The sequence below is a fragment of the Bubalus kerabau genome, chromosome 2 (genome assembly GCF_029407905.1).
Source record: "Bubalus kerabau isolate K-KA32 ecotype Philippines breed swamp buffalo chromosome 2, PCC_UOA_SB_1v2, whole genome shotgun sequence".
Lineage (NCBI taxonomy): Eukaryota > Metazoa > Chordata > Mammalia > Artiodactyla > Bovidae > Bubalus > Bubalus kerabau.
This window is the reverse complement of record NC_073625.1, coordinates 176,854,782-176,877,299: the sequence shown is the minus strand read 5'-3', so window position 1 is coordinate 176,877,299 and position 22,518 is coordinate 176,854,782. Positions and strand designations below refer to the sequence as shown.

The 22,518-nt window shown below is 48.7% G+C and overlaps 1 protein-coding gene across 1 annotated transcript in view; it reads left to right on the top strand.

The window, feature by feature from the left end:
- ESYT3 (extended synaptotagmin 3) overlaps positions 1–22,518 on the top strand; it is a 53,469-nt gene that overhangs the window by 26,969 nt on the left and 3,982 nt on the right. The window contains exons 4-20 of the mRNA XM_055569561.1: positions 1,149–1,225; positions 2,726–2,792; positions 3,390–3,479; positions 3,957–4,012; positions 5,344–5,464; positions 10,595–10,765; positions 11,443–11,525; positions 13,136–13,184; positions 13,385–13,474; positions 13,854–13,916; positions 14,020–14,082; positions 14,616–14,684; positions 15,216–15,302; positions 15,869–16,018; positions 17,712–18,181; positions 18,861–18,959; positions 19,460–19,591. Of these exons, the coding sequence (XP_055425536.1) occupies positions 1,149–1,225; positions 2,726–2,792; positions 3,390–3,479; positions 3,957–4,012; positions 5,344–5,464; positions 10,595–10,765; positions 11,443–11,525; positions 13,136–13,184; positions 13,385–13,474; positions 13,854–13,916; positions 14,020–14,082; positions 14,616–14,684; positions 15,216–15,302; positions 15,869–16,018; positions 17,712–18,181; positions 18,861–18,959; positions 19,460–19,591 (1,937 nt within the window). The remainder of the gene's footprint in view (positions 1–1,148; positions 1,226–2,725; positions 2,793–3,389; positions 3,480–3,956; positions 4,013–5,343; positions 5,465–10,594; positions 10,766–11,442; positions 11,526–13,135; positions 13,185–13,384; positions 13,475–13,853; positions 13,917–14,019; positions 14,083–14,615; positions 14,685–15,215; positions 15,303–15,868; positions 16,019–17,711; positions 18,182–18,860; positions 18,960–19,459; positions 19,592–22,518) is intronic.

Here is a 22,518-nt window from a genome sequence, read left to right as displayed (position 1 = left end):
GCCCAGTGCACCCCGTCCACCTACTCCCTTCATGCCCAAGAATGTTTCCTGCTTCATTTGATTCCTGTGTCCATGTCCAACCCTGCTCACTGCTGTTATGACCTTGGGCCAGTGATTTAACCTCTCTGAGTTCCAGTTTCCTCATCTGTAAGAGGAAAGGACCCATTTCTGAGGGTGGTTGTGAAGTGTGATTAACAGGCCTGGCATCAGGGCCACTGTGCATGGCCAGGTAAGTAGTGCTCCACATGGAGCACCTGACCAGCCTGGCGCCCCACACCTCACCATGAGCCCTGGGCTGGGACCGCCTGCCTGACACAGAACAGACTATAAGCAGTGGCTACCCCTCCTCTCTGTGGTGGTACCTTCAACTGGGCGGCCTGCTCCAGGGCAGTCTCCACAGATGGGGCTCTTGGGGCTGGCTGGGCTTTCACAGGTGCCTGCAGGCCAGCCCCCAGCCCGGGAGCAGACTCCAGGCTGGGGCAAGTCAGTGACAGGCCCTTCCTCCCTGCCAGGCTTCTGCTGGCTTTTCTGGGTCTTTAACATCTAGCCAAGTGCTCTCCCACCTGAAGCTCCTGCAATTTGGGGGGCCCTCTTAAAGAAAAGGAATGTTAAAATATAAAACCAAGACAAAAATAAATGTTAAATATGAGAATGTAGAAGAAAATAAATTATAACAAGTTATACTTTTTAAAAAGCTGACATATCACACTTACCACAAACTCTTTGAAAAAATGTACATAATAATTTTAATGAACTGCTCATCATATCCCTGTATTACTTTTTTCCTGCACTGTTGGCTCTGTATTCTTTGATGTCACCTTTTCATGTGTCAACGCGTTTGTAAGTATCATTTTGCATGGAGAGAGTAGGAGGATAATACTGTGGTTGATTGAACTGTTTCTCCATTATGAAAATTTTGCTTGTTTGTAGAGGGAGGTATTAAGATGCCACAGGTGGGCAGGGTCTACAGGGTGGGTTTTTCTATTTGTGCTCACCCCTGGAGTGCAGTGGTCACATGGGTTGTTGTGGTTGAAACCAATGGGCAGGGCTGGCAACTCCTTGCTGCCCCCCTACCCCATGTAAGACCCCTGCTGACCAGGTCACTCCCTGCCGCCACCACCACCCCCCAACCTTGGCATCTCTTCCAGTGCCCCAGGGTCAACGGCATCAAGACGCACACAGACCAGCGCAACCGCAGACAGGTGGTCCTGGACTTGCAGATCTGGTGAGCCCTTGTGCCCCCGGGGGCCTGGTGTGGGGGATGGGGGAGCACTGTGGGAATAGCCAGGTTGAAGATGGAGTTGCAAATAAACACTCATGTGGAGTGTGAAAGCCTCTCATGGCACATAAGCCCCTTCTTCCAGCTGGGCTGGAGCATGGGGTCCTTGCTGGGATGGGGAGGATGGTCCCAGGAGAGCCACTAGGCCTGGCTCCTCCCACAGACTAGGCACCAGGCGTGCTTTGGGTACCAAGGCCCAGGCAGCAGAGCTTTCTTGGAGGCCAGAGCCCAGTCACCTGGAGGGTCAGATCAGCTGTCTCACAGAGGATGTAGCAAGAGACAGCAAGTGTGACAGGAAAACGTGGGGACTTGTGGTGTGGCCCAGGGAGCTTGGAGCACAGGCTGTGAGAGGCCAGGGGGAGAACTGGGCACTGTGGCACATCAGAAAAACTAAAGGATGCAAAGACATGTGAGTGACTTGATTAGTGGATCAGGCAAGGACGTTTATTTTGAATGAAGCTGATAATAGGCTTGAGTCAGAATGGAGGTTCAACCCAGGAAGTCTTCCTGGAGGTGGTGGGATTTGAACTGTGCTTAAAGGACCAAGGATCAACTCCCGAGGTTCCACAATGTTGCCCGTTCCTTTCCAGTGCCACATATATCCTGTCCTTAGCCCAGAGACTGGTGCTAAGAACACACTGGGAAGACAGGAAGTAACTCTGGGAATATCCATCCCCACGTGCGGGCTGGTCTCAAATGTGTTAAGATACTGTTGGCAGTTGGGCCCTTGTGGCCCCCAGGCTGCCACAGGATGCTTGTGTGAATAGTTGGCACTGGTCAAAGTTATCTAGCCAACCCACCCAGCTCTCCAGTCAGCTCAGGGAGCCCCTGGGATCCCCGGGCACACCCCAGTCTTCCAGGGGACACTCAGCATTTCTGTGATGTCTGGCTCCTCAGCCTGCACCCTACAGATACTGGATAGCTGCTCTCTCCCTCCGCTTCTCCTTCAGTCCTTGACTACCTTCAAGGGCACCCATTCTGGGCTCCCTGTGACCATTGCTTGGCAGGAGCACCAGCTGGACTCAGTCTTCTGAGATCTTACTACTTGCCCACCTCGTTACCCCCAGCAACAACCCGCATGAATGGCTGGAGGGAGGCAACAGGGATACTCTGCGGTCTTCAGGCAGAGACCTAGGCAGAGATGGGGTGGAAGCACAGTAGGGTGTGCACCCCAGACCTCCTCTTTGGCATCCATGGGGTGTCATGGGATGAGGTGGTATGCAGAATTGCTGCCTTTGAAGGCAGAGGTGGGGATGCTCATTAGACCCTGGGTACTGTCTCTAGGAGTCTGCACAGAGCTGAGAAAGGCCGAGGCTGTCAGGGAGTCCACATCCAGGTGATGCAGGGCTCAGGCTTGTGCTGGGCTGCTCTGGGCAAGTTTCTTGACCTTTCTGAGTTGTGGACCTACCCTTGCCCTCCATTTTCCTCCTCCCTCCCCACTTCCAGCTATATCGGGGACTGTGAGATCAGTGTGGAGCTGCAGAAGATACAGGCTGGTGTGAACGGGATCCAGGTGGGTGGAGGCTGGTATGACTACCTCCAGGGTTGGGGTCAGGGCACGGGGAGTGGGGTGACACTGGAGGAGGCTGCAGAGGGGGCGATGACACCAGGCACAGAGGCTGGTACCAATCAAGGGACTCCAGGCCTGAGATCACAGACCAGGAATTGGTGGCTGGGCTTCATTGCCCCACTGCTCAGGACTGCCCCATCCTGCCGCTGTTGGTGGAATCTCCCTGCCAGAGAGGCTTCAATGACCCCAGGAAGTGAGACGCTCTACAGATGCTGAGCGGGTGCTGAGAAACCCAGGTGGATGGAGGAGGCGGAGCTTATGGCAGGAGTGGAGCTGAGCTGGAGAGCATGCCTGGGCCCCAGCTGTGGGCCAGGCTGAAGGCCCACAGACAGCACAGCAGTGGAGGGCAGCCGGGACCCTGGTGGCCAGCAAAGGGGTGGCCGCTGCATGCAGGCTTCTCTTCCCTGAGTGCGGTCGCTGCAGTGGTGGCAGGTGGCCCTGACATTTGGGGGTGGCCTGGGCATGAAAGAGCCAGCAGCGTCTCGCTCAGCGCAACAGGTGTGAGGAGAAGGGCGGCTGAGGTCCCTCCTTGCCGTCCAGCTGCAGGGCACACTGCGGATCATCCTGGAGCCCCTACTGGTGGACAAGCCCTTTGTGGGAGCCGTGACTATGTTCTTCCTTCAAAAGCCGGTGAGTCCCCAGGACGAGGCAGGCCTGCCGCTCCCTGTGAACCGGCGCTGACCCCCGCTGCCCAGGCACTGGGTTTGAGCCCAAGAACAGATGTGCCCAAGCCCACCTAGACCCATCATCTCATATGCTCCCTGGGAAGCCTGAGGAGCTCCACCCTGCTGTCCCCAAGACCCGGAAGAAGGCCGGCTAGATGAGAAGTGGCCAGCTGAGGTCACACAGCTGCCTAGGGTGGAGCAGAGGCTCTCTGATGCCAGGCTGGCCTGGCCGTGCGCTTGGGCCACTCCTGTGGTCCTGGCAGGAAGCAGCCCACCTGACAGCCTTGGTCCTGAGCAGGACAGGACATACCTCACCCACCCAGCACCGTGCAGAGGGCACCCCCACCCCCAAAGGCTGAATTCCCCATGGGGGTGGGCGTGAGGATGCTCAGCCGGGGCTCCTGCCTCCTTCCAGCCTAACTGCCCCCTTCTGCCCCTGCAGCACCTGCAGATCAACTGGACAGGCCTGACCAACCTGCTGGATGCACCAGGAATCAAGTAAGGGCCTGTGTGGACTGCTAGGCAGAGCCTAGGTGGGCCCCACCCCGGGCTGTGCGGTCAGTGACAGGAGCTGCCCCACGGCTGAACCCTCCCTGCTCTCTACACCAGGAGAGGCGTGGGACCTGCCCCTCCAGAGGGTCAGGGGTGGTGTGTTTGGAGTGACACCATGAGATGGGATGTCCCAGAGAAGGCTGTGTGAGCTGATGAGGGGCGAGCGCAGGCTCTGGAAGCAGGCCAGACTTCCGGCCCCCCATTAGTCACTGTGCACCTCTGGACAAGTTCCTTCAGCTCTCTGGGCTCTTTCTCAGTAAACGGGAGCCTAGTTCCTCTGTCTTGAGTTCCCTGGGAGAACACACTCAGGTGTGTGTGGTACTGGCACAGTGGGTGTGGACACACACAAGTGTCCTCCTTGTTCTTATTAACTCCTCCCTGACCCACGCGTGTGTGAGAAGTCCACATGGCTCCTGCCCATGGTGACCGCGTCACAGACACCAGTGTGGGAGGGGGCGGGCAGCTGTCATAGCAGAAGCCAGCAAGGAGGAGCTGGTCTGAGCAGCCTGCCTCCCTGGGGCCCAAGAGGAGCAGAGAAGGGATCCAGCCCTGGGTGGACACACCTCCCATGAGGGAGGGACAGTGAACTAGCCAGGGTGCCCCCGAGCTGGCTCACCTGCTGCTAGGACCACTTGCTCACTCACTGGGGCCATTCCCACTGATTTCTGCCCGCTAGGCACAGAGAATCCAGTCATGCATTCTTTTGTCCAGAAGATACTTCTTGAGCACCTACTGTGTGCCAGCCCTGTTATAGGCACTGCCCTGTCTCCTTGTACTGGCGAGATGGAATCAGGCAATAAAGAGAATTTCAAGGTGATGTCAGGGAGTAGAAGAGCTAGTCATGAACGTGTACCTGGCATTTCTTGGACATGGGGCACTGTTCTCCGCACTTCACATGTATTTACTCATCCTTATAACAGCAGGTAGAGATGAGGAAACTGAGGTCGAGATCAGTGACTTTCCAAGGTCACACAGCTTGTGGTTGGTGGAGCCGAGATTCTAACCCAGCATCCAGGTCCTTGCTTTTGGTTACCATGATGAGATGCTTCAGAGAGGAATAGAGCATGATCTGGGTGGGGGGCTGTCAAAATGTACACCCTACATCCTCCCCTGATCCCTCATCCAGACAGGTTGGGGTCACGGCTGCTCTCTGCTGGGAGGGACCCACCTGTCCCCAAGCTCTGCTCCTCATTCCAGGTCCAGGGAAGGGCGGAGGGACAGGTGGCCGGGGGGAGGTGCTGCCACCCTCCATAGCTGGTCGTGCCCACTCTCCCCAGTGAGATGACAGACAGCCTACTGGAGAACCTCATTGCCACCCACCTGGTGCTGCCCAACCGTGTGACTGTGCCCGTGAAGAAGGGGCTGGACGTAACCAACCTGCGCTTCCCTCTGCCTTGTGTGAGTACCCACACTGGCTGCAGAGCACCAGGCCCAGAGCTGAAGGACAGACGGGCCAGGCAGAGGGGTATATCCTCAGATGGTAATGCTTATTTCTGCCCTGTGAGGGCCTGGCATCCCATTTTTGGGGGCCAAGACTGAGTCTCAGGAAGGTTGAATGACTTGTCCAAAGCTACCTGTCTTGGAAGGGAAAAGCCCAGGGAGCATTTCTTCCTGGACCTTGGTCCCCCACAGGGCTTGTGCTAGGGTCTGTGGGCAGCCTCATTCACCCCCAGAAAACTCCAGAGCCTGCCACCTTCCCTTAAGGGACAGGAGGCTCCCACTCCATCCTTTGCTGATGCCAAGGACCCTCACATCTGCTGGGAAGGAGCGAGGATATGGGGCTTCCTTGGGTGCCCACCCCCTTTGCCCCTGCCCATCCTGGGCCCAGCTCAGGAGGCCCCCGGGGACAGCCACGTGGCCTCCCTGCAGAAGGTGCCCTGGCTGTGGGTCAGGGAGTCAGGGCCTCAGGAGAAGGGGAGGTGCCTGTTTCTACCATCAGTGCCAGGTGGGAGGCATCAGCCCCCTCAGGTCATGCAGGGGAACGCGTGGTCCTTACCCACCCTGCAGGTTTAGCAGCCTCAGCATAACAACACAGCACTGTCGCCTACATCAAAACCACTGTAAACATTCTGTCCTTAGAGCACATCCCACTGGACATGTACATCAAGTTGCTACAATCTAAACTCACTTGGTCCCTCTTTGTGTTGGTGACAATTGGCCATGAATGTTTCATGGATTTGTTTCCTTCCATTCCCTATTTCTAGAGTTTTTTTTTTTTTTTTTTTAAATCTTAACGCCCTTTTACAATCATGTGAAATATCTGCACTCTTATAAAGTCCAGTATGAAAAGCTATTTTAGGGAGCTTGGCTTCTACCACCTAGTTCTTGCCTCCCCTATAAGTAAAGGTTTATCCTTCTATTACTTTCCATTATTTGTTTTCTAATATGAGCATATACATTTGTATGGTTGTGTGTGCATTATCTGACTGCAGGCACAGTCTCTCTTTCTAGGATGGGTGGCAGCAGGCTACCGCTTTCTTCACCTTGCTGTTATCACACACGTGTTGTGAGGGTTACCCCATGGCATTGTGGTACACCGTACTCCACCATGTGAATGTACTGTATCTATTCAACCAGTCTCTACTGACGGGCCTTGTACATGTCTTTTCATATTTTTGCCAGTAGGTCCTTAGGATAGACTTCTGGAAATGGGATTGCTGAGTTAAAGGGCAAATACATATGTTCAGTTCACTTCAGTCACTCAGTTGTGTCCGACTCTGCGACCCCATGGACTGCAGCACGCCAGGCCTCCCTGTCCATCACCAACTCCTGGAGTCCACCCAAACCCATGTCCATTGTGTCAGTGAAGCCATCCAACCATCTCATCCTTTGTCGTCCACTTCTCCTCCTGCCCCCAATCCCTCCCAGCATCAGAGTCTTTTCAAATGAGTCAGCTCTCTGCATCAGGTGGCCAAAGTATTGGAGTTTCAGCTTCAACATCAGTCCCTCCAATGAACACCCGGACTGATCTCCTTTAGGATGGACTGGGTGGATCTCCTTGCAGTCCAAGGGACTCTCAGGAGTCTTCTCCAACACCACAGTTCAAAAGCATCATTCTTCGGTGCTCAGCTTTCTTTATAGAACAACTCTCACATCCATACATGACCACTGGAAAAACCATAGCCTTGACTAGATGGACCTTTGTTGGCCAGGTAATGTCTCTGCTTTTTAATATGCTGTCTAGGTTGGTCACAACTTTCCTTCCAAGGAGCAAGCGTCTTTTAATTTCATGGCTGCAATCACCATCAGCAGTTGGAGCCCAGAAAAATAAAGTCTGACACTGTTTCCACTGTTTCCCCATCTGTTTGCCATGAAGTTAGTTTTCTGAATGTTGATCTTAGTTTTCTGAATGTTGAGCCTTAAGCCAACTTTTTCACTCTCCTCTTTCACTTTCATCAAGAGGCTCTTTAGTTCTTCTTCACTTTCTGCCATAAGGGTGGTGTCATCTGCATATCTGAGGTTATTGATATTTCTCCTGGCAATCTTGATTCCAGCTTGTGCTTCTTCCAGCCCAGCGTTTCTCATGATGTACTCTGCATATAAGTTAAATAAGCAGGGTGACAATATACAGCCGTGACGTACTCCTTTTCCTATTTGGAACCAGTCTGCTGTTCCATGTCCAGTTCTGACTGTTGCTTCCTGACCTGCATACAGATTTTTCAGGAGGCAGGTCAGGTGGTCTGGTATTCCCATCTCTTTCAGAATTTTCCACAGTTTATTGTGATCCACACAGGCAAAGGCTTTGGCATAGTCAATAAAGCAGAAATAGATGTTTTTCTGGAACTCGCTTGCTTTTTCCATGATCCAGCGGATATTGGCAATTTGATCTCTGGTTCCTCTGCCTTTTCTAAAACCAGCTTGAACATCTGGAAGTTCATGGTTCACATATTGCTGAAGCCTGGCTTGGAGAATTTTGAGCCTTACTTTACTAGCAGTGAGATGAGTGCAATTGTGCGGTAGTTTGAGCATTCTTTGGCATTGCCTTTCTTTGGGATTAGAATGAAAACTGACCTTTTCCAGTCCTGTGGCCACTGCTGAGTTTTCCAAATTTTCTGGCATATTGAGTGTAGCACTTTCACAGCATCATCTTTTAGGATTTGAAATAGCTCAACTGGAATTCCATCACCTCTACTAGCTTTGTTCATAGTGATGCTTTCTAAGGCCCACTTGACTTCACATTCCAGGATGTCTGCCTCTAGGTGAGTGATCACACCATCGTGATTATCTGGGTCGTGAAGATCTTTTTTGTACAGTTCTTCTGTGTATTCTTGCCACCTCTTGTTAATATCTTCTGTTTCTGTTAGGTCCATACCATTTCTGTCCTTTATCGAGCCCATCTTTGCATGAAATGTTCCCTTGGTATCTCTAATTTTCTTGAAGAGATCTCTAGTCTTTGCCATTCTATTGTTTTCCTCTATTTCTTTGCATTGATTGCTGAGGAAGGCTTTCTTATCTCTCCTTGCTATTCTTTGGAACTCTGCATTCAAATGGTATATCTTTTCTTTTCTCCTTTGCCTTTCGCCTCTCTTCTTTTCACAGCTATTTGTAAGGCCTCCTCAGACAGCCATTTTGCTTTTTTTGCATTTCTTTTTCTTGGGGATGGTCTTGCTTCCTGTCTCCTGTATGATGTCACGAACCTCCATCCATAGTTCATCAGGCACTCTATCAGATCTAGGCCCTTAAATCTATTTCTCACTTCCACTGTATAATCATAAGGGATTTGATTTAGGTCATACCTGAATGGTCTAGTGGTTTTCCCCACTTTTTTCAATTTCAAGCTGAATTTGGCAATAAGGAGTTCATGATCTGAGCCACAGTCCGCTCCCAGTCTTGTTTTTGCTGACTGTATAGAGCTTCTCCATCTTTGGCTGCAAAGAATATAATCAATCTGATTTCAGTGTTGACCATCTGGTGATGTCCATGTGTAGAGTCTTCTCTTGTGTTGTTGGAAGAGGGTGTTTGCTATGACCAGTGCATTCTCTTGGCACAACTCTATTAGCTTTTGCCCTGCTTCATTCTGTACTCCAAGGCCAAATTTGCCTGGTACTCCAGGTGTTTCTGGACTTCGTACTTTTGCATTCCAATCCTCTATAATGAAAAGGACATCTTTTTTGGGTGTTAGTTCTAGAAGGTCTTGTAGGTCTTCATAGAACCGTTCAACTTCAGCTTCTTCAGTGTTACTGGTTGGGGCATAGACTTGGATTACCATGATATTGAAAGGTTTGCCTTGGACACGAACAGAGATCATTCTGTCGTTTTTGAGATTGCATCCAAGTACTGCTTTTCAGACTCTTTTGATGACCATGATGGCTACTCCATTTCTTCTAAGGGATTCCTGCCCACAGTAGTAGATATAATGGTCATCTGAGTTAAATTCACCCATTCCAGTCCATCTTAGTTCGCTGATTCCTAGAATGTTGACGTTCACACTTGCCATCTCCTGTTTGACCACTTCCAATTTGCCTTGATTCATGGACCTAACATTCCAGGTTCCTATGCAATATTGCTGTTTACAGCATCAAACCGTGCTTCTATCACCAGTCCCATCCACAACTGGGTGTTTTGTTTTTTTTTTGCTTTGGCTCCATCCCTTCATTCTTTCTGGAGTTATTTCTCCACTGATCTCCAGTAGCATATTGGGCACCTACTGACCTGGGGAGGTCCTCTTTCAGTATCCTATCCTTTTGCCTTTTCATACTGTTCATGGGGTTCTTGAGGCAAGAATACTGCATGGTTTGCCATTCCCTTCTCCAGTGGACCACAGTCTGTCAGACCTCTCCACCATGACCCGTCTGTCTTGGGTGGCCCCACACGGCATGGCTTATTTTCACTGAGTTAGACAAGGCTGTGGTCCATGTGATCAGATTGGCTAGTTGTTTGTGATTGTGGTTTCAGTCTGTCTGCCCTCTGATGCCCTCTCTCAGCACCTACTGTCTTATGTATTTACTATTTAAAAAAAACAGTGCTAGGCAGGAGGTCTCCTGGTCCCCTTAAGTGTTTGTCCTAATTCTTGTGCTCTGTTCTGGCTTAAGATGTAGCCCAGAGGGTTGGGAGTGAGGTGACTAAGTGCTGAGGCCTTGATGAGCCCATAGACCTACTGTGAGCATCATGCAGTGCCCACAGGGGCATGTACATCTGGGTGTTGGGAAGAAATGATACTGGATCTCAGTCTGCATGTGGGTTAGAGACAGGGATGGAACACGGGAGGAAACCAGCTCACAGGAGGAAACCAGCTCAGGCAGCATGGCAGTTGGCACAGGGGAGGAAATGGCTGCAGTTGAACAGGCCATTCACGGGGTAGGCTGGAGGCAGGGAGGTCAGAAGGGCGGGAATGTGTGCGGGCATCTTGATGCAGTGGACTGAGCCCTGGGTCCTGCCCGCACTTGCTCTGTGGCCCTGTGGCTTCTGTCTCCAGTTGTGGAAAGGGTGAGATGGGGCTGCAGTGATAGCTGATGGCTTTGGCCCTGAAGTTGGGGACTTTGAGGTTCCTCGAAACAGCTGTGAGCCTCAGATTGGGGCATTTTGCAGGGAGTGATCAGAGTCCACTTGCTGGAGGCTGAAAAGCTGGCCCAGAAGGACAGCTTCCTGGGAATCCGAGGCAAGTCAGACCCCTACGCCAAGGTGAGCATCGGCCTGCAGCACTTCCGGAGCAGGACCATCTATAAGAACCTGTCCCCCACCTGGAATGAGGTGTTTGAGGTAAGGGGCTCCTTAGCGGCTCCCAGGTGCTCTCCAGAGCTCCACTCTGGGCAGTACTGGCCCAAACAAGATGGGGTTCTGCCTTCATGGTCTTCACATACCCATGGGGTAGCACTGTGCCAGAGGCATGGCGTTGGGGACAGGCAGACCTACTTCTCAGACCCACTAGGCTTCTGGAGATGGCCGCTCCTGGTGGAGTAGTTTATTGATTGATTCCTCCCTCTTTTCCTGACCAGAGGCAGCTTCATTGGAAGTTTCCAATTCATAGAACCTCAGGGGCAGTCCTGCCCCCTCTCAGAACCAGATGCCAGTAGCCTTAAGTTCTCCCTTAAGTTCAACCACAGTCCCTATTGTGGGTAGGGCAGGCCCACAGCCAGGTTAAGGGTCACAGTTTGGAAGCCACAAGCCCCTGGCAGAAAACAGAGCAGCCACCCGTCCGAGCCCCAACCCTGCCACAGTCTTATACAAGATGCCTCTGAGTCTCTGCATCCCACAGGAGAGGGCATCACTCCCTTCTTCCAATAAGGTTCTCCAGGAACCGAGAAAGGCAGGAACCTGCCCAGGGCTCCGAGCTTCCAGGAGGCAGGGCTGGAACTTGGCTCCCCTGGGGTCATGCTTGATGTCTGTTTCATCAGCTTTCGGGGCCTGCAGGTCAAGTTACCTCTCTTTCCTCCCAGTTCATAGTGTATGAAGTCCCTGGGCAGGATCTGGAAGTGGACCTGTACGATGAGGATCCTGACAAGGACGACTTCTTGGGCAGGTGAGGAGGGCCAAGCTGGGCCTGGGGGTGCAGGGCTCTAGCCCTTGGGGTCATAGGTACTCCCACTTGCACCATTCAGGGACCTGCAACTCCCACCACACTCTGACATGGTGACTGTGCCAGGCAGCCAATACTGCCATTCCATACCGCTGCCATGGACCTCCTCCCCAGACGTCCCCTGGGTGTCTAGCCCTGAGTCCTAGCCCTCTGGAGGCATGGAGGGGGTCCTGAGGTTTGTGCACCATGGGCTCTGCTTTCTGTGCTCTTCATAATGTACCCAGAGTCCCATCTGGAGCAGTGTGCAGGGCTAAGGCTGGCATGCATAGCCTGGCCCCAGCACCCAAGAAACATGTGCTCACTCTGTGGTGGAACAGAGCCTCTGTGCTCTAAGGATTGAAAGGACTAGGGTGGGGGCCATCAAAACCCCAAAATTACACTGGTCCAGCCATCCCAATTTCAGGAATCTCCTATAAAAAGCATTAGACCTCAATCATTTATTGCAGAACTATCTATGGTGGCAAAACAAAAAACCTGGAAGCATGACCAGACTCAGAGGACACTGGTTGAATATTTGAATAAATTTATCATTGCTAAACTAAAGAATACCCTACAGCTTTTAAAAATGATGAGTAGGATCTATGTGTGTTGACCACGAGGATATTCAGTATAGCTAAGGAAGTGGGGGAAGCAGTCGACATTTTTCCAGGGGGGATGTGTGTGTGTTCACATGTGCTGGTGTGGAAGCGACACCACTGCCCATCTCAGAGGCCGGGACTAGGAAGCAGCAGAACAGTTTTACCCAGATCTTCATACTCCTAAGTTGTTTAGCTTGTTTCCATGTACATGTGATTTTAAAATGTAGAAACAAAATGGGACAGGCACAACCTAACAGGCTAAGAAATAGCTTACCACCAGATGTGACTTACCATTTTAAATTTTCATCTTAAAGGGGTTGTGACTTTTGTAATGTTACAGATTATAAGTGTGTCTGTGGTTCATGTTTTACGTAACTGATTTCAAGTGTGTTTTGAGGTCCAGCACATTTCTAACAGTTAACATGGAATTAAATCCCAGCTGGGCTTTGTCAGGGTAGGTGGGAGGCACACGGTGAATGTGTTACCTTCTTTCACACTCATGCCAACTATACTTAGCCCCTGGAGGGCATCTGAGGCAGTTTTGGAAATGGAAGGGCCTGTTGGGTTATTACAGTGACTGTGGGAGGTGGTGCCACTGGCATTTAGAGGACACAGGACAGAGAAGCTAAATCCCTGCAATGCATGGGCAGTTTTGCACAATGAAGACTCATCCCAGCCAAAATGCCAGTAGCACCCTCATTGCGCATCCAGAGCCAGTGTGTCCAGCAGCGTTAGCTTATTCCCCTCCGGGGGTCAGAGCTGCTTGCCTGCTTGGGCAGCATGCCCAATGGGAGCAGCCCCAGTGGCTAGACAGTTCTTCCTTAGCTTGAGCTCAAAGTGGTCTTGCATTCATTCTTTGGATGAATAAGGTCCTGTCTTGAGGTCCACTCAGATACTTGAAAACATTTCAGAGTGGGCCTCCATGCCTGCTGCTGCCCCTGGGCTGAACTGACCTTCACTCCCTGTGTATTCCAGCCTGCAGATCTGCCTCGGGGATGTCATGACCAACAGAGTGGTGGATGAGGTAGAGTTGGCACCTGCAACCCCTCCTTGTGGACAGCATTGCTTCCGCCCCAAACTGTAGTACTGGCCTTCCATAACCACCTCTCCTAGCCCAGAGCCCACCCTGTCTGCTCTGGTTCACCTCTTCCCTGAAGCCCCTATCAGGGCCCTACGGGGTCTCACTGGCCCTGTCCCCAAGCTCCCCTCCCCATCCCCCTGCAGTGGTTTGCGCTGAACAACACAACAAGCGGGCGGTTGCACCTGCGGCTGGAATGGCTTTCACTGATCACAGAGCCGGACGCTGTGACTGAGGTGACTGCAGGGTGTCAGGCTTCTGGGCAGAAAGGTGGAGGCGGGCACTTGTGAGTGGTGTGTGGGGAGGAGGGAGGAGGAGGGACCTGAAGCCGCAGATCTTGCTCAGGGTCCTCCGGCCAGCCCCGCCTTCTGGAGAGCGTGTCCCTCAGCCCTCATCTCCACACAGGGTGGATGGGATCCTTAAAAGTTCTGTTAGTGCCTGTCAGCCCAGCTCATAGGAAGTCCACCAGTTCTGACTCGAGTCTGTCATGCTGCAGTTGTATTTTCAACAAAGAGCTAGGTTGTGAGGGGAGGGATGGCCAGTCTGGAGCCATGAAGAGGGCTCTCCTAAACTGCCTGTCCCCTGCTTGTAGTGAGGGTCTGTGTCTGCTTGTAGGACCGTGGGAGCTTTTCCACTGCCATCCTCGTGGTCTTCTTGGAGAGCGCCTGCAACCTGCCGGTGAGTGGTGACATGGCCAGAGCATCACACACACCCTGCCTTGTGCCCGTCACTCTCAAATGTCCATATGTTGCTCATTCACCCTATTCTTCTCGTGCTGCAGAGAAGCCCTTTTGAGTACCTAAATGGTGAATATCAAGCCAAAAAGCTGTCCAGATTTGCCAGGGTAAGTGTGTTTGTGAAAGGAAGTGACAGCTCCTTTCCCCGAGTAAACACAGCTTCCAGTCTGCTGTGTACACAGCCTGGGGATGATGACTCAATGGGGATCACTGAGTCTGCAGTGAGCTGGGCACTGGGCTCCTCCCACATCCGTTATGCCTGAGTCCCATGGTGGCTATGTGTCCATTTTTATTGCCATTTAAAAATAGGACCCAGGAAGCTAAGTGCCTGGGTCACACAGCTCAGGGGAAGCCAGAGCTCAGCTCCACCCTGTCTGTCTCCACAGCTCTAGGGAACAAGCACCTGTGTCCAGCCATGCCTCCTGTCTTTAACTTGGAAGCTCCCCACAGGGTCAGCCCAGCCCAGGTGCTGGCACAGTGATGACAGCCCAGACCCCTGGGAGCACCAAGGAGGCCTTCTCTCAAAGGGACGCAGGTTGGGTGGCCTCAGGTCCCACCGATGCTCCTGAGGGTTGAGAGGCAGGGTCTCAAGTTGGCACTGTGGGTGCTATCTCTATTTTGCGGATTTGTCCCCTCACAGAATAAAGTCAGCAGAGACCCTTCTTCCTACGTCAGGCTCTCTGTAGGCAAGAAGACACACCTGAGCAAGGTAAGATAGCTTGGTGTACAGCCAAAGACTAAGGAAATGGGGGCCCCAACACTTCAGGGAGAGAAGCAAAAGTGAAGGTAATTAGCTTACACTGAAATAGGTGCCAGAGCACATTATAGGTGCTTTATATCACTGTGTCTTCAAAATAACCTCACGAAAGAGTTCTATAGTTCAAGAATCTGGGGACCAGCGATCAGTGACTCCAAGAGCTAGAAAGCAGAACCAGGGTTCCAGCTTAGGCATGGCTCTCAGCCTACGACATTTCCATCACCCCAGCAGCAGAAGTCCCCTTGCCCTTCTACCACCACCTCCCTAGGGAAGTGAGTTCTAGTGCTGGTGGGATTTCAGCCCCTGTGAGAGTTCCTGGCACACTCTCCTCACCTCTGAGTCTGGCTGCCCTGACCTGTTGCCTCCTACGAGCTGCAGCATGTGTGGGTCTATCCCTGGGTGGATGGAGTAAGAGCAGAGGGCACTGGTACCCTGCTCTGCCCAACCTAACCCTTCAGTGCTCCCTTTCTCTCCTGCTCCCAGACCTGTCCCTGCAGCAAGGACCCTGTGTGGAGCCAGGTGTTCTCCTTCTTCGTGCACAATGTGGCTGCTGAACAGCTGCATCTGAAGGTTTGCATGAAGTTGGGCTCTTGGAACAGAGCTCAGAGGTGTCTAAGCCGCGAGGGGTGGGGGCTTGAGCAGGTTCCCCAGGGAGTCAGGAGGGGATACTGAGGGCCCACATCTCATGAGCAGGTGCCCAAGGTTATTGGGGAGGAGGCTGTGGAAGGACAAACCCTTAAGTCCCATGGCACTCCCTGCCAGAGTCTCCAGTTTTTAAATATTAATAGCACCTAGTGTGGCCTGGGTTGAAATCTACTCAGGACATTAATGATGATGTACTTGGTCCCATCATAGAGCAGCACAGCTCATCAGTCCCTAAAGCCCTGAAGGCCCCAGGGCAGTGACAAACTTGCCTCATATAGGTCATGGTTGCCTCTCCCCTGAGTCACTCTCTTGCCCTGACTGAAGGCAGGGACCAAGTCAGGTCTCATTTCCAGTTTTCAGAACAGAACCAGAGGCCAAGAGAAGCACAGAACATAGTTACCAAAGTAAACTCAGTCTTGGCTGGAGCCGAGTAGTGCTGGCGAGGGTGGGGCTTGGTTATCATCTTGTTTTGTGACCGGCCCATTGCCCAGGTGCTTGATGACGACCAAGAGTGTGCTCTAGGAGTGCTGGAGTTCCCCCTGTGCCAGATTCTCCCCCATGCAGACCTTACTCTGGAGCAGCGCTTCCAGCTGGACCACTCAGGCCTGGACAGCCTCATCTCCATGAGGCTGGTGCTTCGGGTAAATCTCTCCCTTTTCCTCCAGGGTGGGCAAGGGGTGGTCTGCCCCAGCACTAAGTATCTGCCCTGTGTTGCGAAGAAGTTCAGAGATGGATTCATATTTTTTAGTATCAACTTCAGGATATTGTCAGCCATTTTCTCTTCAAATATTGCCTCTCCCAATCTTTTAATCTCTCCTTCTACATTTCCTTTGATTACATTGGACCTTATCATCTCCATGGCTTAACATGACCTGACCTTCATATTTTCTCTCTCTTTATCTCTTGGTGCTACCTTCTAATCACCTCAGACCTGTTTTCCATACCACTAAATCTTTCTTTGGCTATGCCTAATCTGCTGTTAAACCTGTTCATGGTTTTTATTTCAAAGGCTATTTTTTCATTTTTCACTTTATGTTTTCCAAATCTACAATATCTTCTGTTGTATTTTATTTTCATTTCTAGTCCATCTTTAATTATTTGAAAATACTTAAAATGTATGTCTGCTAATCCTGTTATCTGAAGATCTTGGGGAGTTAAATTTTGATGTCTGTTGTGTCTGTCGGTGCTTTTTCATGGTGACTCATTTCTACATTTGGTAACTGGGGTTGCAGACATGTGTTCAGTGTTACCTTTGTGACTTGAAGTGAGGTTGTTCACTTCCAAGGAAGTTCTGCTTTGGCTGCAGCCAGGCACCTCAGGAACATTATAAACCTGAGTCCATTTTTATATTAATTTTCAAACTTTGGGTTTCGTGACTCCATAGGGTGTATAAATATGAATCCAAAATTCATAGGAGACAAACCTATACAGTGCCATATTCTCAGGAAATACTTTTATTTCCCACTAGCCATAGTATAGGCTGAGATATATTTCTTGTCATCAGTCTTTGCTGGTGGGTGAAATGTTTATCCTAGACTACTTTTTCACTAAACATATCCCACCTTCCCAGGTCCTACAATGACCCAAGGCCTCATCTCCAAACCCCTTGGATTCTAAGGTTGATAAATAACCCTGAGAAAGTTAACCTTTTTTCAGTTTTCTTTTTTTTTTTTTTTTGCTTTTTTTTTTTTAAAACCTAGGGATTTCCCTTACTTTCTTGTGAATTTGGCTATGCGTTTAGAAATATGTTTGTTTCATTTTATTGAGCATTTCTAACAAGAGGTTTTTCAGAATATTTTGATCACCATATTACTGGAAATGGAAATTCCTGGGAAGAGTCTTAATGATTGATGGGAAAAGGAGAAGGAGAAACAATGGCTGAGGTTTGAAACTTTGGGAGCACATGATTGTATCTGGATAGAAAACACATTTTAGGGGAAAGCAATGGTGAATAAGGTGGTGGTTAGAAATTATCACATCCAGAAGGCAGCTGGTGATATACAGGAAGGCTAAGGTAAATGGGTCAGGTCTCCAGCAACCAGAACTAGTATAGAGAAAAGGGAGTCACAACTGAGTCTTCATGACGATTACTGAGGCAGCAAGAAGGGCAATGAGAAGGTTTGGTCAGAGGGAGCCAGAGGCAGAGAGGTTACGAAAATAGGTCTGGGAGTAAAAATCCATTGGATTGGGCAGTCAGGAAGGAACAGAGTTTTGAGGAAACTGTTCCTTCCAGAAGAGAGAAGGAACCATTTCCCAGGGGTGAAGGTGAGAGCAGACGGGGAGAAAGTGCAAGTGGTGTGCCAGTCCATAAACAACCCTGCCATCTGCTTACAGTTCCTGCACTTGGAAGAACGGGAGCTGGGAAGTCCATACACAGGACCTGAAGCCCTAAAGAAAGGCCCTCTGTTCATTAAGAAGGTCACCGCCAACCAGGACCCTAGAGCCCCACCCCAGGGAGAGGGCCCTACAGATCTGTCATGCCCTCCAGACCCTGCTTCCGAGATCAAGCAAGCCGCCAAGAACACCACTTCTGCCACCATCACTGCCACCAAGCCCATGCTTGAAGAGACGGGCCCAGAGCCCAAAGGCAAGGACAGTGCACCCATGGGGAAGAAGAGTCTGGCCACCATCTACCTGGCTGTGCCAGGCCCCCACTCTCCAGGGCCCATCAAGTCACCCAGACCCATGAAATGCCCTGCCTCCCCATTCGCATGGCCACCCAAAGGGCTGGCTCCCAGCATGTCCTCACTCAACTCCCTGGCTTCTTCCTGCTTTGACCTGACAGATATCAGCCTCAACACTGAGTATGCACCTCTGCTTAATATTTTCTAAAATGACCTGCATGGAAAATACCTCCCTGGATGGAAAAGTAGATATGAACTTACTTTTCTATGCAAGTCCTGGTTTTTCATAAAATGGTTTCATAAGGGAGCATGGTGGGATAGAAAGAACACAGGATGTGGGGAGAGAAAGCACGTGTGCATGTGCCCAAAAGTCTGGTGGGGCTCTAGCTATACACCAACTATAAAACAGTGTTGGGCTTTGGTTGTTAAGGTTCCTTACAGCAAAAACATACCTTGGATCCTAAAGAGTTATTTATACTGGGATGATATGGAAAGCCAAGAATGTGGAATTATATAATCAATGGCTGCTATTTATTAAGTGTTGACTCTGGACTTAGCAATTGGATCTTCACAGTAACCCTAAAAGACAGAACTTACTATTATAAAGGTTGAGTAACTTGCCCAAGATTCCACAAGAAATCATAGTATAAAGGCAGATGTTGCTAGAGAGTTTTTCCTATGGTACCATGCTTTCCCTACAGTGAAGTAGGATCATTATACATGAATGCGGGATAGGAAGTAATTCCAACTAAAAGGAACCTTATTGAGAATTAATCTGTTAACTGACATGCTTCTTGGGGGTGGGGGGAGAGGCCAGCACCCGTAATGGCAAGAGAAATGACAAGCCCTTTCTTTACAGAGGCGGGGATCTCGGGCATCGGGGGCTGGGTGAGATTCAGCTCACGGTGCGCTATGTGTGTCTGCGGCGCTGTCTCAGCGTGCTAATCAACGGCTGCAGGTAAAGAGACGCTAGGACCAGGAAAGATCCCTTGGGAGCATCAGGTGACCAAAAATCACTGGGGGCACTTGGAGCAATGGCAGGGACAGGCAGCCCCAAGGTAGACACTTGGAAGGAGTGAGGTTCGAATGCTCTAACAGGATCCTCAATGGAGCTGACAGGCTCCAGAATCAAGGGTGTTGCTCAGACACATCTGTTGCAAAGCTGTCTGGGGTGCCCTGGAGCCAGGACATTTTTTCAAGAATCTTCAACTTCCTTTACATGGAAAAGTACTTGGCTCTACCCCAAACTTCATAAAAACACATGTTTTTAAAACCATGCATCTGATGTTTTGTCCTCCAAATTCTGCAGACTTTTGATTTTTTTGGTCTAGATTACAGGGCATTTTTATCCCCAAGGCTATCTAAAGCTGTATGGCTAGTACAGCTTTCTCCAAATGAGTACTTTCAGTATTTCAAAATGAGGGGCCTTTTTCTTTAATGTGTTTGAAACCAAATCAGAAACCTGACGCCCTGTACCAGCAGTGGAGCTGATCCCTATGTCAGAGTCTACTTGTTGCCAGAAAGGAGGTGGGCAAGTCGTAAGAAGACCTCAGTGAAGCGGAAGACCCTGGAGCCCCGGTTTGATGAGACGTAAGTGGCCCAGGTAGCCTGCTTAGAGTGTCTCAGCCACGTGAGTATTTGCTGAGTACCTCCTGTGTGCCTGGCAACTGCCAGATGCTGGGAAGGGCTGGGGTTGAACAGGACACCAACACAGTCATGAAGCTTCTACATTTTGTGGGAGAAAAGGACTGCCAGAGAAGTTTAGCAAAACAGTTACCCATTTTTCTTGCCTGTGTGGACCAAAGCGTTCCTGATTATGAAATGTTCCACACTCTTTCTCTTTAAACGAATCCCCTTTGGCAGCAAAAACATTTGAATCTAGTCAGATGTTTGTTTTCAAACATAAATAAACATACCTTGAACCTAAGGACCTAAAATTTCCTCCAAAGTTCCAAGCTCTTTGGCCTGTCTTCACTCCTGTAACAAGCATAGGTGGAACAGCTACCCTCCCCCAGTGTGTCCACCCATGTCCTTGGGGACAAAATTAGTAGACAGAGTTTAATCACATTTCTTGCTTTTGATGAGTCTGTGGTGGTAAGTCTTATCTTTAATATTCTTATTCTTGATTTTAAGTTGATCACAAGGTACTTGCTTCTTTTTGCTGTGGGATCCTAAGAGAAGACATTGCTAGCCAGCCTAGGATGAGTTACCTAATGATGTTTGTTTCCACTTATCTTGATCAATAACTACTCATTTTAAAAAGAGCTGTACTGAGTTCTTTTTTGGGTCATGTCTAAAGACTAATGTTCCTTCAAAAGCTACATTTTTAGTTCATTGATATCAAGAAAGAATGTGGGGAGAGAGAATTAATTCTTTCAATATTTATTGAACACTTTCTATTAATATTAGGCACCATCCTATATTCTCCAGTCACACAAGTGAAAAATATTGCCTTCAAAGGGAGCTCTGACATAAAAGGATGTCAAAATTGCTATGTGGGAACACAGGAGGTTGACTTTTGTGACAAACCTAATCTGTTAGTAATTCTCTCTCAAATTTTTAACAGCAATTTATGCCTGGATTATCTACAAGGCAGATTTGGCAACCTTGATCTTAAATGTAAACCCAGAAGTAAAGAGTTCAGAGGTCTCTTGTTGAGTACATGATTGACACCATATACATTATAATTAAAATATCTAAAGTTAAAGATAAGAGAATCTTAAAAACAGCGAGAGAAAAACAAGTAATTACATTATCAGGGAGCGCCCCCCCCCGCCAGCCCCCAACATAAGACTATCAGCAGAAACTTTGCAGGCCAGAATGGAGTGGCACAATATATTCAAAGTGCTGAAAGAAAAATGCTTCCAACCAAAAATACTCTACTGGGGAAACTTATCATTCAGAATTCAAGGAGGCTACTTTAGTACCCTACTTTCATCAAAGGATAGATCATCTGATAAATTCAATAAGGAAACATTAGCTGTATATGACTTGCTAGACCAGATGAACTGGTCTAATACATAGAACAGTCCATCCAAAAGCAGCAGAATACACAGTCTCAAGTGCACACAGAACATTCTCCAGGATAGATCATATACTAGGCTGCCACAAACAAGTGTTAAATTTAAGAAGACTAAAATCATGTTAAGAAATCAAGACAAATAAGATATGTTCAAAGAAAATGGAAATGTGACATAACGTAATTTATGGGATGTAGCAAAAACAGTTCTAAAAGGAAATTTCATAACAGTAAATGCATATATCATTTACTGTTATATGATAACAGTGTAACAGTAAAAAATCTCAAACCACCTAACCTTACATCTCAAGGAACAAGAAGAAGAATAAGCAAAGTCCGAAGTTAACAGAAGAAAGGAAATAAAGTTCAGAGTGGAAATAGAGACTAAAAAAACAATAGAAAAAAAAATCAATGAAACTTAGAGCTTTGAAAAGATAATCAAAATTGATAAACCTTTAGCTAGACTCACCAAGGGAAAAAAAAGAGGACAAAAAAGAGGAAACAGAAGCTGTAAAATTGATACCACAGAAATACAAAGGATCATAAGAGACTATGAATAGTTATACATCAAACAAATTAGATAACCTAGAAGAAAAAGATAAATTCCTAGAAAGATACAACTTATCAAGAGTGAATAATGAAGAAACAGAAAATGTAAACAGACTGATTACTAGGAAGAAGTTTAAATCAGTAATCAAAAATCACCCAACAAACAGGTCCAGGGACCACACAGCTTCACTAGTGAACTCTACCAAATATTCGAAGAATTAATACCATTCCTTCCCAAACTCTTCCAAAATATAGACGAGGAAACACTTGCAGACCCACTTTACAAGACCAGTACTCTCACCAGGTTTATTCAACACAGTATTGGAAAGTCTAGCCATAGCAATCAGACAAGAAGGGAAAAAAAAAAGGAAGAAATAAAACCGTCACTGTTTGAAGATGACATGGTGCTTTCTAAAGAAAATCCTAAAGATGCCACCAGAAATCTATTATAATGAATTCAGTAAAACTGCAGGATACAAACCTAATAAACAGAAATCCACTGCATTTCTATACACTAACAACAAAGTATCAGAGAAATTAAGAAAACCATTCACAACTGCACCAAAAAGAATAAAATATCTAGGAGTAAATCTAACCAAGGAGGTAAGAGACCCTGTACTCTGAAAACTAAGACATTGATGGAAGAAATCAAAGACAACACAAACAAATGGAAAGATATATTATGCTTATGAATTGGAAGAATAATGTTAAAATGTCCATACTATACAAAGCAATCTATAGATTCAATGCAATCAAACTTCTAATGGCATTTTTCACAGAAATAGAAAATCCTAAAATTTGCATAGAACCACAAAAGAGTCAAAGCAATTTTGAGAAAGGTGAACAAAGCTGGAGGCATCATACTCCCTGATGTCTCCAGGCATCAAACTATATTACAAAGTTATAATAATCAAAACAGTATGGTACTGGCATAAAGAGACATCAATGG